We start from the raw sequence: 17572 nt of genomic DNA, 5'->3' as shown, positions 1-17572 counted from the left end.
ACAGGCTTTGTTGAGGGACAGGTAGGAAGAGTGCAATTTTTCATTTTCTATGTGTCTGCAGGAACACCCTTAAGACCTTTACGTATGTCCATTTATTGCACAGAAAATGAATTTGTTCTTCCTTATGCCCCAATCCCCCTGTTTTTCCTAAAACCTAAAATGTGATTGGAACACATTTTAACTGTTTAGAGAGTCCCCAGATCAAACAGAAACTACAAGGCCAGCAGATAAATATTTGTGGCGTTTACTGCAGTTATGGGAGTTCCTGTACCCTGATGGTTTTACTGAATTTCGAGCATCATTCAAAGGCAAAAGGAGATATTTCAGGAAATGTAGAATTCACATATTACAGCTATGGAGGATTTATATTGGAACAGGGAGAAGGAAATCTGTAGCCTTCCAGTTGTTGCTGAACTGCAGCTCTTGTCATCCTTGACTATTAGCCTTCTGGTGGGGGCTGACGACAGTTGTACTCCAAGCAGTATACAACGTGCTACAGGTTTCCTGTCCCTGAATTATAAAAATCTACCACAGCTTATAAACAAATCTAAAAACTCTTTTTTTAATCCTATGTTTCTTTCAGGACAGCACTGTTTGGATCCAGATGCTTACATGCTGGATGTTTACCATGCAAATCCTCAAGCGGAATGGGTGATAAAACCAAAAATAAGTTGAAACTTGTAAAAAGACACCTTGGCAAATCACTTCTGAAAATGCCAAAAGAATGGTTGGAAAGCTTCCACATGAAGAAGAGCCATCTTGCTAAGGATGAAACCAAAGTAGTTGCTACTCTGCATGATCTTCTGAACATATTTTATAATATTGTCCCTTCCAATGCATCATACAACCCAACCTTAGGGTTTGTTATAATAATTTATTTTGAAATGAGTACATTTTAATACTGGTTTTACTGGTGCCTGTTTCAACTGACATGAAGGAATATAGATAGAACTTTTTGTTTAACAGAATATAAAAAACTGGATTTTTTTTCCCTATCTTGCCACCTGCCTTTTATATGGAATAAATTCTGAGGCCTCCCAGGAGACAAAGGATGAACCACTAATAACAAGATGGTCAGAGGAAAAGAGGAAGTATCATTCAATATGGAAAAAGGCAGTGCCAAAATTCTGTGACAACTTATTCATGTTGAAAGAAAAGCTTTTATTGTCAAATGTTAATACCTGTGCCTCAGTTCTTATTACTACTGCCAATGAGAAGGGGGAAACTACTGTGTAAAGGCATTTTTTTTACTGTTAATTTACTGTGCATGTATATAAACATATAGGTATTCAGCATTTTAATGGCATTTCTCTGACTTTACCAATGTTCAAATTAATGTGTAACAAATAATACAAGTTGATTTGTAACACATTCATTTCACATACTGTGCTATTGACTGAGCTACACGTGAACCACTTGGAAAGAACGAAATGATAGATGGAGGCCTTGATTGTTTATGAAATTTTCAAATCTGCTTTAAAAAACCAGCCATACTGTTAAGCATTCTCAGCCTATGAGATGTGATGACTTATTTGACAGGTGCCCATTCCTCCTTTTATTTCTTTTGCCTTTTAATTTTGAACCAACAGTGTTTAAAACAATGGCTTCTCTTTCACTTTTTTAGAAATATGGGAGAAGTGATCTTAGATTCTTTTAATCAGAGCCTTAATGAAGTGTGTTTTTAGTAAGAGGCATTTTAGACCATTGGTTTTCATCTGTTGGGTCAGGGCCCATTACTGCAGAAGTAGATGTTTCAGATTGCAGCTCTCACCAGCCACTGCCAGCATGATCAATAGCTTAAGGATAATAGAAGGTGTCAGTTCCACATTGGCTACCCCTTCACTATCAGGTCCCAGCCTGATCTAAGATGGGTCACAACTGCAGCACTATCACCATAGAAATATATGGATAAAAAAGAGAAATGAGTCCCCAGACTTGTATTAAAGGTCTCAAAACATTGAAGGCTACGTGTATAAACTTTGGGGAAATCCAGACAACACTGAGCACTTTTAACTGGAGAATTATGTGTTTAAATCTCTTGCATAACAAGAAAAAGAAAATTGCCTAATGTTGGCTGAATCAAGCCTTGAATTAAGTTGAATTAAATAGATTTAGGGAGAAATTTGGATGTCCAATGAGAGGTATTAACTGACTGATGGTTGCAATAGGAGGCTAGTTCTGCAGCATGAATCTATATTTCCATTTTTATTCCTATCTGTAGAAAGATTTTTGTGGGTTTTTTGGTAAACCTCATAAGATGCAAAGCAGAATCTCATTTAAATTCAAATACTTATTACACAGTTAATTCAATGTGGTTTGGTTTTCTCTTAAAAAGCTGGGCTGTGGGCCATGGAAAGGAAGAAGGGTGGGTATTTTGAGCTATAACTAGCAAGTGCACTAACTCAATAGGCCTCGGCATAGTTTTTTTCCGGATGGCATTGAATAATCAGAATGCCATTGATTTCATTAAATGAAATCAATGTAGCATATATTGATGTAGTAACTTTTGGATATAGGGGGACAATTCAAAACATTTAGAGGGATATTAGGCAGAGATGGCACAAAGTTTACACTCCGTGGGCTGTATCCAATGCTGCACCAGCAGGACTCTCCTTATGTGCTGATTTTGAAGGCATGCAGGGAGTTGGAGGGGACAGGAGAGAAAGCTCTGTTGTGTGCCCAGAAGTGAGTGGAGAGCCTGTGATTGTACAAAACAGAATAAATGTCTTAAAAGGCTTCTCAGTCTTTCGGCTAAGATCAAGTGAAGTACTGGAACATTCTATAACAATCAGTTGCTCATGTCTTAACAGTGCAAACTACCTCATTGTATTATTTTTTTTTAGACTAATACATGCTCAGCACCTTTGCATTTAATCCAAAAGGACCCAAATACCCAGTCTGCCCTGATCAGCTGTTCACTGGGGTGGGTGGATTTCACCAGCCGCTTCCCCACTACATGTGATCAGTGCTAACTGAACTTCCCCTCTGGAGGTGTGCATACAGCTTGGGGGCAAAATGTGGGGACATTCAGCTTGTGGGTTCTACTTTCCCTTCACTACAAGCTTACTGAGTTATTATTAATTTTTATTTGCATGTATGAACCTGTGCTAAATTGCCACAGGAGTGAAAGGCAAGGTTAAGAGAATGCATTTTCCGCTCCTTGACTATACCTTTCCAACCTGGTCTTTTTTGATGTTCATGTGTTATAAGCTTATCTGTGTGTTTTTAACAGCCGAAGCTCTTTTCCCTTCAGTGTCATGAAGTGCTATCTGGTTCACACAATGGTTGTCTTTTATCTAACTACCCAACTTTCAATCAGATGGAACTATATCAGTGTTTATTTCCTGTGCCACTATTTACCTCTCTGCACATGACCAAGTATTTTCCACCAGTGCTTCTTTCCAATGCTTTCCATTTCAGTTTGTCAACTACTCATATCTGTATGGTCATGGAAAGAGCCATCTTCCCATATTTTCCTTTCTACCCTATGGAAGATTTGAACCCAGTTTCTCAACTGAGCCATTGATCAGGGTCAAGATGGGGTAGCACAACTGGGAAGGTGCTGTGCCAACCACACTTGCCTCTTCTAACCTACACCACAGTGCATCAGAAACTACAAAACTTTCCTCAGTGGAAGACAGACACTGGGATGGAAGTAAACAGATACTGGAGAGCTCTAGCTGTCAATTTGGTCAGCTCTTAAGCTGCAAAGGATACTCTCCCATTGTCAGTTAAAGGACTCCAGGAGAGGTGGGCAAATTATTCACGTAATCAAGCCAACTTTGTTCTTTTTATAAACACTAGCAGCCTTGCATACCTGGCCTTGCTTGGGAATTCTGAGGAACCAAAAAAATCACTGCAGTTCTGACATCAGTGGTTAAAATAAGTGCAGTTTTAAAAGGTTCATGAGGGCATCTTGATTCATCTAACAGGATGAAAAAGCCTGCTCCTTGATCTCAGGAAGCATCATGCAAAATTTGGTTACGATAGCTTAACAACTTTCCAAAATGTATAGTAGACACATACACCCCTTTAGGTTGCAAGCAAACAGTATCACTTGTACCATATATTATCTTAGGTGGAAAGTGAAATTGGGCTCTGGGGTAATGTTCCTAATGGTGCTTATCCCCACAACCCAATTTTCCCCCACCTATCAGAATAGAGAGAAGCAAGTAAAGAGAAGCAAACAAAAAGCTGCTTGCTTCCCTTCAGCCTAGCTGACAGCAGGTACAGCTAGTGACCTGCACCTACACACTGCTGTTGTCCTGGCTGCATGAAGGCAAGTGTGCATTGGCTGCTCTTTTCCTCCAATTCATTTGACAGAAGGCAAGGATGCCCCCCCAAACCCAGATTCTAATATTTGTATAGCTGCAGGCATTCCCTTCTATTGCAACATCCATTTTTCTATTATATAGGGAGGGGAAACTATCATTCTGCAGTTTTATTGTGTTCTTTTCCATGGTTAAATCTGGACTTTAGCTAATGTTTAACGTGTTAAATGTCTTAAGTATTGTACTAGATTAAAAAACCCAACCTCTGCACTTTCATTTCTGTTCATACTGAATTCAGCTGGAAGCTAATGTCAGAGGCATATCATTTTTTAAAGCAGTCCTTAAAAAATAATAATACTCTAGTAGTATTTAAACACTCCTTTAAAATGAAATCTGTTAGCATTTGTTTTCATTGACCATCTGTTGTGAATGTTTGATTACAGCATTCTGACTAAACACAGAGGATTTAGAAAGTAGAGCATGTGTGTACTTAATTCAGGAAAACAATTAAAATGCTATCAACTAAACCTCTTACATTCTTTCTTGCATCTTGTATTTAAAACATGGCTTCCTGAAAATGAGTGACTTAAAAGTGAAATGCATAAAAAGGACTTGATATATAGGCCTACTTAGATTAATCTTGTATTCCTAAACCAAATAAATAAGATATTTTGTTGTGTCTTGTTTGTGTATTAGATGGCCAGGATTTTTGGAGGCATGAAAATGTTGTCTTATGCTTGGAAGAATTAATCCCAGTGAATTTAGTTAATGGTTCATGATGTGATCTGCTGCAAAGAAAACCAACCTACACTCCAAAATCAAACAAACATGCCTATCAACTCCTTAAAAGGGGTTTTAAGAAGACATTAAGCTTTCCAAATTAGTTGAGTGCTCCCAGAATAAATTTAGATTCTAACAGATATTACAGACTTTGGCTGCAACCCTAACCATGTTCTCAGATGGAAGTCCCATTGAATTCGGTGGGGTTTACTGCCAGGTAAGGGATTAGGATTGCAGCCTCACTTCTGGAAACCAGTGGTCTCGTATCAGCTGCATTAAGCATTATTAAGTTCTGAAGGAAACATGGGTGCTTTACTAATTCATAACTAGAAACTATATTTATAAAACCAAATAATAATGAAGCAATCCAAATAAGATTTTTTACCTTTTATATCTTCTAGTCCACTTCAAAAAGTGAACCAATGACACCAGGCTATATACGTGACCTGCCAATCAGAGTCTTCCAGAACGCAGTACATGAGATCTATGGGCCTCAGTTGTTACAAATGCTCTGGAGAGGGATGGAAAATGTTGTTAACAGAAAAACAGCACTGTCTGCAAGTCATTCCCAGAACACAGCAAATATAAATAGCTCAGTTGGTAGAGCATCAGGGTTGTGGGTTCCAGCCCCACATTCAGCAAGATTCCTGAACTGCAGGGGGATTAGGCAAGATGACCTTTATGATCCCTTCCAACTCTAGGATTCTGTGATGAAGATCTGTTGTCCAGGCTTCTCCTTAGCACGATAGTTTTCTATTTGCAGGACATTTTTGTGGGAGAACATTCAAACATGCAAACCTCCACATCTACAATCCTAAATGTTATCTAGTCCAGGGAAAAGTTGTACCATGTGATTCTGCTGATTGCCAACTCTCTCATCTGTCTGTGACAAGGGCTGCAGAAATGCACAGCACCAACAGGAACCTTAGCATTATGCCTCCAGTGCTTTCATTGCAATATAAATGGGGAGCATCTGCATAGCAAATGGCCACTAAGGATATGCACTTGCTTCAGCATAGGTCAAGTAGAACTGGCTCTGCACCCTGGCCCCTCTCTAAGTGTGAGGGAGCAATTTACATACTCGGCTTCCAGCTGAGCTTCTTTTCTATACAGAATACAAATTATTAGCAGCATTACCAGTGTGAAGTTTTCAGCGGTAGCGTTCAGATGTGATTTACTGAAATGCTATGGTCAGAATCTGCTCAAGATTTTAGCATTGACTTCCTACTAAATTCCTCCAGCTTGTGCCTTTACCTAACATTTTTTCTGAGTCACATTTTACAGCTACAAAACACACACAGCCTGAAATAATGTTTTACTGCATGGGGCCCCATTTTATAGCTTTATTATAGAAAAACCAATATACGCCAAATGAAATACTGTCACAACAAATCAGCAGAAGATACACTGTAAACACTTTGGGTGGGGGTGGGGAGAGAAAGAAACAAATTTCACCCAAAATGAAAACCAGTACTCAATGCTGTTAACATTTTAGTAGAGGTATCTGTTGTACAAAGAGACTTTAAAAATTAAATGTGGTATCGTAGAAGTTCTGGTTAAAAACAGTTGTCCTGAGTTGGAAAATACATGGATATCGCTGAGACCAGGATTATCATTAAAAACATTTTCCCTCCATTAAAAACAGATGAAACATCTAAAGATGGACCGTTCACTGTTCAGCCCCAGGGCAGGAATGTGGAAAAACTCCATGCAGGTCAAAGGCTTCACTGAAGTCAAAGGCTTCTGCCTGTTGGCTTTTAAGCAGGATAAGGTTTCTCAAACACCCTCGGAATGAGCTCTTACTGGTCAAGCAGTTTTGTTTTACATCAGCTAGAAAACAAATGAAAGAACACAGTGAGCCTGTTTGCTGTTAGGAGGAGATTAAAATTGTACATTAGAAATGGCTTGACAGCTTCCAGTAAGTCCTCGATTGTACACTACCAAGTAAAAAAAAACCCCTCACAGCCTGCAGTAGTTCCCCTCTCCCCTTTACCATCAACAGGATTTCCATTGCAGGACCCAAGGGGTCTATATGCACAAAGGAAACTCCAGACTAAAGGGCGGGAGAGAAACAGGCCTTCTGCCACAGCACTAGTTACCAGACAGCAATTTGGGGACTGTAGGGAGTGCCTATACCCATGATGGGTTCTAAATGGGCTTATTAAAAAAAGGTAAAGGGACCCCTGACCTTTAGGTCCAGTCGCAGACGACTCTGGGGTTGCAGTGCTCATCTCGGTTTATTGGCCGAGGGAGCCGGTGTACAGCTTCCGGGTCATGGCCAGCATGACTAAGCCGCTTCTGGCAAACCAGAACAGCGCACGGAAACGCCGTTTACCTTCCCGCCGGAGTGGTACCTATTTATCTACTTGCACTTTGATGTGCTTTCGAACTGCTAGGTTGGCAGGAGCAGGGACCGAGCAACGGGAGCTCACCCCGTCGCGGGGATTCAAACTCCGACCTTTTGATTGGCAAGCCCTAGGGTCAGTGGTTTAACCCACAGCACCACCCACGTCCCTTATACGTAGCTGCTAATTCATATGAAGCCCCAACCTGGCTTGAACCAGATTCTGAGGAGATGGGAAAATAAAGTATCAAGCAGGACATTCTCTAACTTTACCAACTTCATGCTGCTTTATGGCATTTGCACCACCAGTCAGCCAGAACACAAACCAAGGGTGGGATGAAAATATAACAAGTAAAAAAATAATAATTCTGCATTTTGAAAATGAGGAAAGCAACATACCAGGATATCCTCCAACATAAATAGGGTTGTTCGTATCTGCAGAGGTGGAGTGTGTATGTGGATTGTCAGTCTGAACCAAGTTTCCATCAACTATCAAAGCAATACGATGCTTGCTTTTGTTTGCTTGGAGTTTATGCCACAGTCCATCACACAGACCAGTTGTGCCTTTGGGCTCATAGGTAGCTGTTATTCTACCAGCTCCGTTGTTGACACTGAATAAAACCTACACAGCAGCAGCCATGCAACAATAATAGAAGAAGGCAAGAAAAAGATTTGTTCTTTTAAATATAACAAATTTCTCAATAATGATGTGGGAAAGTTTTCATTTTAACCAAATGGTTGGTAATTCATTCAAAGCTCACTGCCGGTAGCTTTGACAGTTGAGCAGTATGTAATGCCCAAGAGACTATTCCCTATCAGGAAGAGGCCAAACTGGCCTCCCAGGAGCCATCCCTATTTTTAGAGTCCTACCCAATTGCCTTTTCTAACCCAGGCTGAGGGTTTGTGATGGATCAACACTCCGCCTTGAAGGAGAACTCTAGCATGCGGGGTGCCTTCTCTCCTAGGAACTATTATGTTAGAAACTAAACTATTGCCTCATTTCTTCTATCTCCATCTGATCCCTGTTCTTTGCAGGAAAGGGCATCTTGCACATACCACTCCACACAATGTCAGAATCATGCCTTTAGTGTCGCAGCACCTAACCTTTAGAAATCCATCCCAATAAATATCAGATACGTGCTACCTCTATTTTCCTTTTGGCATGTATTGAAGACTTATCTCTTTCAACAAGCCTTCTAAGCAGAGATTCTTATCCCAGCTGGTGTCCGGATTTGGTCTGAAACTGTTTTCATATACGTACTTGCTGTTAACTGGCTCTATGTGTGCAATTGTTTTGTATGTGTTTTTATTATATTGCGAGATCACGTTGATATGCTGCATAGGAGGCAACTCATAAATGGGAATCATCACTGTCATCAGTCAAGATGGCTCCCTAAGGGGCTGGGGAGTTCCCATGCATGGCCTCCTTGGAATCTAGATAGATGCCAGCTGAAGGCTCATGCTGGGTGTGGGGTGGGGTGAAGCATTGCAATAGGCTTCCTTGGCAAGGCTAGTGTTACTGCTGCTACATCAACATCCTTCATATGAGTGTTTATTGGTGGGGAGAGGAGCCAAAGTGGCCGTGACCCACCAGTGACTAAGGAAAAGGCAGTTCTGGATGAGCACAAGCTAGCAGTAAGCAGGGCTGAATAGGACAACTGCACACTCTGGGCAGATCAGGTGGGAGGGCTGCCCCAGAGTTGGGGGCATCATCAAAGCCCATATCTAATCCCCTGTACTTACCACGATGGAAAATTAATCTTTCTCCTGATCTAACAAAACTTTCTAGGAGGTAAAACCATGAAACAATTGTCCCCTTCTCTGACCTTCTGTGTGGAAACGTATTCATTAATGAATTTGCTCACACTCAAAAGCCTCCCCTCGTCCCACTTAGTATAAGCTGAAAAGCGCAAAGGAGAAAAGAGGGACAGAGAAAACAGAAAGAGGTAATAGAGGGTTCAAGTTATTCCACAAAAGCTTCGTTTAATGGAAAAAATTCCTAGGAACCTAAAATAGTACTTTGAAGATGGCTTCATTGAAACTGTTTAGATGTATTTTGACGGTTCTCAAGATGGTTTATGCTTTCCTTCATTTGCAATAATAATTAAGTTTTAGGCTTCTCAGGTTTATTATGGATATATTTATAAAACGATAGCCATGGAATTTATGTCTAATGGGTGTTTTGTTTCTTTAAAAAAACCTTTCACATTTTTCATCATCTTATTTTAGAGACCTTAACTTCCTCATTGTTTAATTAAAGTCCCCAAATAGACGGTTTTGAAATAAGTATTATACTCAGAATGAGGCGAATGGGGAGGAAACACTGGTGTAGGAGAACACGGAAGTATGATTCACAGAGATAGCTAAAACATACTAGCTAACTAGTGGACAAACCTACATTCACAACAAATTCTGCATTCAACATTTTTCTGTCACATATTAATAACTGACCCAGCTTTTTCTTCCAGCATTACACATTACATATGCATTCTCCTTGATTGTTATTAACAGACCCCTGCCAGATTTGTCAAGATTGATTCACAAGCACATTTTCACACGACCTTATAACTCACCTTGCCATTAACTATTTCCAATCCAATGGCATCTACTTTAGCGCTACTAATTCCCAGAAGAACTCCATTGAGAGCTGTGGTGCGGAACTCAAATGTAACATTAACGTCAGATCGGACTTTGTAGCCTTCCTTAACTATTTAAAAAGAGAGAGAAATAACAAAGTTGGGAGTTAGTAATTCTTCCTCTGATGTCATGTTCATATAGCATTGCATTAAACGCAACCCAAAATTTGCACCATACCCAAAGATGTAATGTTGATTATGTGGGTAAAAGTAGATACACATTTTTGACTGTGGAAGATACGGACTGCTGAAAAGTTCTGGGGTAGTCACAATACAAGTTACCAGTACTTCTCAGAACATATACGTGCATGATGCTGTTGCATTTTATAGTCTTTGGTTGTTTGTTAAATAGGGCTTTGATCGAATGGTGTGAAACCTATCTAAAAAAAGTCATTTCCCCTATTGCTGGCTGGGGCTGATGAAAGTTGTAGCCCAAAACATTTCAGGTACACCAGATAAGAATCCATTTTATAACAGATGAATGCCTTTAAAAAGTGGCTCAGAAACAGCTGTCGAGACAGGATGGGTTACCTCCTGGCACACTTCCAATGTAAAATAATGGCTAAATGGCTTGGTTTTGTAGGAGAAAGTACAAATTAAAGCTTCCTCTAAATTTTGCTATATCGTAAAGCTTTTACTTGCTCCATGGTTAGTAATACAATTATTATTTTTCTTTCTGACCAATAAACAGTTACTTGAAATGTGATCAATTAAGTAATTATGTTTCAGAATTAAGCAATAGCTGTTTACATATTATCAGTAGGGAATCAGCAAAACTGGAGCAGGGGATCAATACAGGAGTGGAAGTGTAGAATAATGGAATATTACTTTATTATTTCATTTTTGCTTGGGAAAAAAGGTTTGCAAAACAATCTGTTGCTTACCAAGGGCAGCAAAACCACTTCCATCAAAAAACGTTCCTTCCTGGGCTGCAACGTAACATTTATTCACAGCAAAATTTGAGACTGGGCTCTCTTTGTCCATTTGTTTGCTATTAATGGTTACTCCACCAATGCATGCAGGGATACTGTGAGTAATCTGCAAACAATTAAGTGTCATGATTAATGCAGTACATACATCTCACACACATACACACCACAAAACCTTACTGCTTCAGAACTGTAAATCACTGAAGATCAGGGTTAGTAACACAGCTGTGAGCACATAAAAATAAAAGAAACACCATAAATGCACATAAAGTGTGTCCAGACTGTAAACAAACCAGGGTGGTTAGTGAGCCAGACCGGCATTGAGGAGTCCAGGGTTCACGTTTCTACTAAGCAATGAAGGTTGCTGGGTAATCTTGGGCCTGTCACACACTCTAAGCCTAGCCTACTTCACAAGATTGTTGTGAGAATAAAATGGGGAGGAAAAACAGATATCTGAGCTTGTTAAAAAGGCAGAAAAAAAATGTAATAGATAAAAACAGATCAATAATCCTACTTCTAGGGCTGAAATGTGAATTTCTAATTTTTTAAAAAAAATATTTTATTAAGGGTTTTCTTGTTTTACAGTAAGTGTAATGCCTCGTATTTTTTTCTTCCATGTAACATTTTTACAAATCCGTTTCATTTGATGAAGCATTAGGGAGAGAAGAAAAAAGAAAGAAAAAAAGAAAGGGGGTGGAGGGAGGGGAGATGTATGGGGGTGGGGTCGGGTAGCGGTGTTTCTATTATGCTTAATGTATGTAGAGTTTGGTGTCAGCGTGCTTGTGTTGTTCACTTGTGTTCCTTTGGTGGTGAGAGAGGTTGGGGTTGGCCTAGGGTATGCTTGTTTGTTTGTGGTTGGCTGTGGTGATCTTTGTTTTCGTGTGTGAGTGAGGTGGGTGGGTGTTTTGGATCAGGTTAGCCATATTGATTTGTATGCTGTTGGTGGATTATTGTCGTTGTCCTGTTGGGCTGTGTATGTGATAAAGGGGAGCCATGCCGGGGTGAAGGTGTCTTCTTCTGTTTGTCCCCGTGTCAGTTTCAGTTTATTAGTTAATTTTTCTAGTAGGGCTGTTTCCCATACTATTTGGTACCATTGGTCCATGCTTACTCCTGACAGGTCTCTCCAGTGTCTGGTTATGGTGTTTCTGGCTGCTGAAAGTAGGTGGGTTATGAGTTCTTTGTGGTGTAAATGGGCATTGTTGTCTTGGAAGAGTGAATTTCTAAATTAAACTGAATCCTTTTATTAGCTCCACAGCAGGAAAAACACACACACAATACAAATACCTACATTTTTTCCTTGATGGCTACTGAGCTAGAGGGAGAGGGGAATTCAGAAAACAGGATGTAGGAAAGAGTTAATTCTCCCTTCTTGCCAGCACCACTGCTGGGATAAAAATCAGACCACCAGAAGTTTATTTAATTTAAGAAATAATGTTGGGAGCCCCCACCTGGTTACAGGATACATTTTTCACTGTTCAGAAATGTCATACTGCTTTTGTTATGGCTATGAAGAAGCAGACACAGTGAAAGCTGAAGCTGTTTCTTTCAGACACTAATACACTTTGCAAAGCTTAGGTAGAAATCACTGCTTTTGCTATTATCTTTCTAAATAAAATAAAGATTCAAAGGACTTGTATACTTTAAACACATTCAGACCTAGGAGGTGAGAGGGATGAACGATGGTATAAAAGCACCAAAACTTCCATGCTGCTGATATCAACATCTGATATTGACAAGTCAGTGGTGTGCAACGATTCCCGCACGGATTTTGTGTTTCAATGCACTAAAAATTGTTGTTTTCTTTCAGAATGCTGTTATGCAGCCTGATTTGCCTGGCAGACAATAGACATAAAGGACAATTAAAGAGAAAAAGCTTACATTTCCAATTTTCTTGGCTGCAAAAGCCGAGGGTAGCCCCCCTAGGTACAGCTTCCCATCTACATCCAATGTGTTTCCATCTCCTGGAACATTTACAGCCGCAGATTCCTGCCCATCAACTATGACAACACCTTTCCTTTTAGTATACTCTGTCTTCACCTATAAGATAAGATACAATATTTGTAAGATGACACCAATAGTTAAGACTAGGAAACATCCAATTAAGAATAGGGTTGCATCAATGCAATCTTTATTTACTACATTTTTCAGCAAATTATTGCCTTTGGATAACTTAATGCGCAGTACGTTAGTAAAGAAATGCAAAAGCTACCATGCATTTAATGAGAAATTTATTTTTATTTTTAAAATACCGGCATGCAGATAATGAAAAGCTCTGAAATAGTGCAAGAGGAGAATACTTAACCAGGAATTATTTTTCCAGCATAAGAAAGTATGCGAGAAAGGCAGGAGACTCAGACCTAAGAAAAGGCTGGATGCAGGCATTTGGCCCACCTACCGTATGCCATTTCCCATCACTGACGATTGCTCCATGAAAGGCTACTGCCCGACCCTTTCCAAGATCAAATGAAAAATAAAGCTTTCCCCCTTGTAGCTGAAGGGCTGCATAATCAACCTGCTTTTGGTGCGTCATGTAATATATCAGGCCACTAGAAGCAAAAGTCCTGAGGTTCAACTGCACAGAAAGCCTAGGGGAGGAAGCATGAAATTGATCAGAGCTTGGAAGCCAATGAAAACTGTTCTAAGCTCTCCAGAGGAAGAGAATGGTGCAAGTATAGTATGCCTATGATAAAGAAAATGAAACACCATCACATCTATTCTCTGCTTGTGGCTAGAGCGCCACAGGTAAGGAAGGAAGGTGAAGGCAGGTGGTGTGAGAACCAGTAAGGAAGGGAAGTGAGGTAAAGAAGAAGAAGGTGGAAACAAGACAAGAGTTAGTGGACATGAAGATAAATGGCTATGTTCTCAGGAGCTGCAGATGAACCAACCAATCTTCCACTGAGGAAGACGGAAGATTCTGGATCCTGCCTGTCTCCATTGAGGGAGGAGCTTTCCTGTGGAGAAGGACTGCCTTCCAAGTGTCTCTGGTGCATAGACTTTAACACACCCACACCCTTTAAAACTAACTGCTTTAGCTTATCCCAAAGAGAGATACATACTTGCTTAACTCTCTTACAAATCAGTGGAATTAAACCTTTCTAAACTTTTATTCAATAGCGCTCTGCGAAACTGGAATGATGGCCTATCTCACATGTTGTTAGGCATTTTGCATGTTTAAAAGCGCCATTTAATTTTTTTAAAATTACAATTAATCATAGCAAAATATACCTACTTTTTTCTTACAGTGGACTGATTGAAAAGAAGCATCAAGTGACTGTTCCTTGCAAGGCCAAACTGATGAGCGCCAGAAACATACTTCAGTATTTCATCCTCTACACAAGGTTTCTATTAAAGAAAACATTAGTTAAAATCCCACCCCTTGCATCCAAGCATTGCTTTGCTTAGTTTTTCACCTTAATGCTGATGCCTCACAATATATAAATCACAAGTATAAAATTCAAGCAAAACTAACATTATCAGAACCCAGGGAGAAATAATACAACATTCATCTTTGCAGACAAGAGCTGTAGGTTTAGATCAGGGCTGGGGAACTGGATTCAGAAGTGGCAAGCCCTTTGCAGGTCATTCTGTCACCCTGCTTCTCTCCCCCCCCCCTTTGTCTGTCTTAACACCTCTCATATTTCCAGGTCTTGCCATGGGGGAAAAGACTGATTAAATTTTGACAACATACTTTCTTAATTTCTGCAAGAGGCCTGTAAGAAATTGGCATCATCTGCATCTCAGGAAGAATCTCAATGTCTTCTGGCTGGATGGTAGGCCTAGGCCTCTCCCAAAGGAAGCAACTATCCATATCCACACCTTCATACCTCACTGCAGTGGTGAAATCCAGAAGTCTGGGTTTTAAAGAAAGAACAATTTATTTATTTCAATGAAACACACAAGAAACAGAACCACTGTTAACAGGTCCACTGTGCATACTATGAAAGCTGGAGACATGTTACAAGCAGCGCTTACAAAAACTCCCTATGTGAAATTCAAAAGAGCCCTCACGTTTATTGACACTAGTCAGACATCTCCACAATTATGTGTTTTGGGTGTAACATCTACAGGTTTTGCCTGTTCTTTGTTCCACCCTGGACACATCCTCCATAACAGTCAGCTGTGATTCTGGACTTCGTTGCAACTTTAAACAAAGTGAGGCAAAAACTTGACACCTGCATGTTTTCCTGTGACGTGAATGCCAAGTGACGCACATCACCACCAGCAAGCAACTGTTGTACCCCGAGAATACTTGCAAGCAGCTACAGAGGGGCAACATAATCTGCTGTATCATCATCTGGGCAAAAAAAGGCCTTAGGAAGAATTTAAGGTTTAAGGCTAAAGCAATGGAAACAAGGATGGCAATCTAATCAATTTGATATCATTGTCAAAGAACCATAGCTATGGATTTGCCCATGTTAAGTTTGGGGGTTCCTGTGTGTTTTATTATTTCTGGTTTCTTAGCTTTATTTATAATTGTGTTGTGTACATTATCACTTTCATAGAAGCCACCTTGAGGGAGCTTTGGCTCTGAAAATAAAGGCTGTACACGGATATTTTAAATAAATAATAAACTTACTCCATATTAAATATCAAGTTGGTTATACAGCCATAGAAAGAGCCTGCCATCTTTAGTCCTAAAATGCCTTCTCCTGCAGGAATCCCACCAATGAAGAAGTTGGATATATTCATTGGCCTAGTTTCTGCCAATGGGCCAAGCCTAATTTCTGCAGGGCTACTTTCATCCACCTGGACAGTTATAACCCTGGAAAGAAGAAGAAAACACCACAAAGTGAACTATTATCCAATTAAAAAAATGTCTGATTTAAGAACAATAATAGTGAGGAATCCACAGTAAATGAATCAGAAATAATGGTGGTTCTCCAAAGGATCTTGCAGTCCCGATTGTATGGCAGACCAGGCGTGTTCAGTAGCATTCCAATTAATTTCTAGCACTAATTCAGTTGTAGGTGTCACATAAAACATTGGATTTATATGTTTCTCCATCTAATAAATAAAATAGCTAATTGTGTGTGTACTTCTTGTATCAGTACTTGGCATGATTCTCCCTGGTGGCCAAAATGTCTAGCAATTTCAAGGGAGCATCCATGCACAACTTAATCAGAGGCTCTGTAGTGTATGCAATTACCATATAAATCACAACTTCTCCATTAACAGCAGAAAAACACAACTGTGGTTATTCTACTGAAATGAACTAAACTAAGCCAGTTCTTTAGGGAACACGGTAAACTTGACAACAGGCCTTAATTAAACAAGTGATTCAGCTTCTACCTCTTATTCCGAGTCAGGATGACCGAATGTTCTCGCCCATCACTGTAAGTTCCATTAGCAGGCTCAACAAGGACCTTTCTTGTACTTGCTCTGTCCCCGGCATTGACATGCACTGCCAAATGGCCATTGACCAACATGATGGAGAAAAAGGGCTGAGAAAGATGGAGAAGATCAAGTTCAGCTATTACTCTCTTGCATACTTCTTGTAAACTGTGCTGCCCAATCCCGATTCTGCTCACCCCATTCCAATCTGAATTGTGCTCAACAGTGTGAGCATCCCTGCTTGACTTTGGATGACACCACTAGGGAATGACTAAGAAGACACTTGAGACCACAAGAGCTGAAAAGATGGTTGGGTGCTTACCAGCTGAGCTTGCCTGCGCCTTCGCTTTTCTGCGCCTTTACTTAGCCCAACGAGGATGATGCCGCTGGCATTCTTTGTAGCAAAAGTGGCCATAAGTTCTGATTCTGCTGACAGGGGTTTGGGCAGCAACTCAATATAGCCATTGCTCAAGATACTAGCACTGTGTATGGGCTATTTTGCAAAAGAAGAGAAATAAAATGAGTGAATTAGATCTTCTATCTGTCAGAGACATAACAATGCAGGAGTTGATTATCTGACAATTTATCAACATTATAGCATCCATTATAGTATCAGCAGACACTGTTGATTGGTTTTTCCAGCAACAAGTAGCAATCAGTTTAAATTTACCAAGAACTACCTGTGTGTCCTACCTCCAGAATGCAGCCTTTCCTCACACCGTATGAGTTTTTAAGCAAATCAAAAGTGGAACGGGATATTTCCAAGTTCTTAATACATCCCACATATTTTCTACTGTTAAGCCCTTTCCTAAAAAGAGAAAATATTATTGGGGTGGGGAGAGAAACATTGGTCTACGATATTTAGCTCAAAAGGAATGGCTGTGTAAATCCAAATTACAGAATAAGCAAGCACACTATGAAAACTAGTAGAGGGAAACGGTTACTGGATACATTCACAATCATTTTGAATTCTGTCCATAAATGAAACCTGACACGGCGAGAAACTTTTTCTTTCCTCTGTCCCTGCATCTCTTCCCAGATTCTCAGATAATTCTTAAGAAATGTCAGGGCAATTTTCAGTTTGGTATTGGTATTTGGTTTGCAATATGCTAGGCAGAAAAGAAGGTGGGTAGAAATGAGTGTATTTATATAGATTGTGATGCATTCATGTTTGTTTTCTTAGTTTGCTTGCTTAGTTAGTTTACTAAGACAAACAAAAGCAAAAAACACAAAATAAAACACTATATAAAAACAAGTAAGGAGTGTTATGAAGCCTGAAGT

At 39.9% G+C, this 17572-nt stretch overlaps 2 protein-coding genes across 3 annotated transcripts in view; one reads left to right on the top strand and one right to left on the bottom strand.

Moving 5' to 3' along the window:
* ARHGAP28 (Rho GTPase activating protein 28) overlaps positions 1-4950 on the top strand; it is a 64361-nt gene extending 59411 nt beyond the window's left edge. For both annotated transcript variants that reach the window (XM_083622584.1, XM_083622585.1), the window contains exon 15: positions 584-4950. In XM_083622584.1, the coding sequence (XP_083478710.1) occupies positions 584-675 (92 nt within the window). In that variant the 3' untranslated portion in view covers positions 676-4950. The remainder of the gene's footprint in view (positions 1-583) is intronic.
* A 1430-nt stretch (positions 4951-6380) lies between these two features.
* The window catches only part of LAMA1 (laminin subunit alpha 1), an 86945-nt gene continuing 75753 nt past the window's right edge, over positions 6381-17572 (bottom strand). Inside the window, exons 52-63 of the mRNA XM_083622435.1 lie at positions 16985-17099; positions 16614-16784; positions 16250-16401; positions 15537-15722; positions 14649-14811; positions 14190-14302; positions 13356-13545; positions 12839-12997; positions 10916-11069; positions 9969-10102; positions 7795-8017; positions 6381-6881 (exon numbers count right to left, since the gene is read on the bottom strand). Coding sequence (XP_083478561.1) covers positions 6721-6881; positions 7795-8017; positions 9969-10102; positions 10916-11069; positions 12839-12997; positions 13356-13545; positions 14190-14302; positions 14649-14811; positions 15537-15722; positions 16250-16401; positions 16614-16784; positions 16985-17099 — 1921 coding nt within the window. The 3' untranslated portion in view covers positions 6381-6720. The remainder of the gene's footprint in view (positions 6882-7794; positions 8018-9968; positions 10103-10915; positions 11070-12838; positions 12998-13355; positions 13546-14189; positions 14303-14648; positions 14812-15536; positions 15723-16249; positions 16402-16613; positions 16785-16984; positions 17100-17572) is intronic.

Source organism: Podarcis filfolensis (genome assembly GCF_964270895.1).
Source record: "Podarcis filfolensis genome assembly, chromosome: 7".
NCBI lineage: Eukaryota > Metazoa > Chordata > Lepidosauria > Squamata > Lacertidae > Podarcis > Podarcis filfolensis.
Note: the sequence above shows the minus strand (reverse complement) of the source record. Positions and strands in the feature narration are given on the sequence as shown.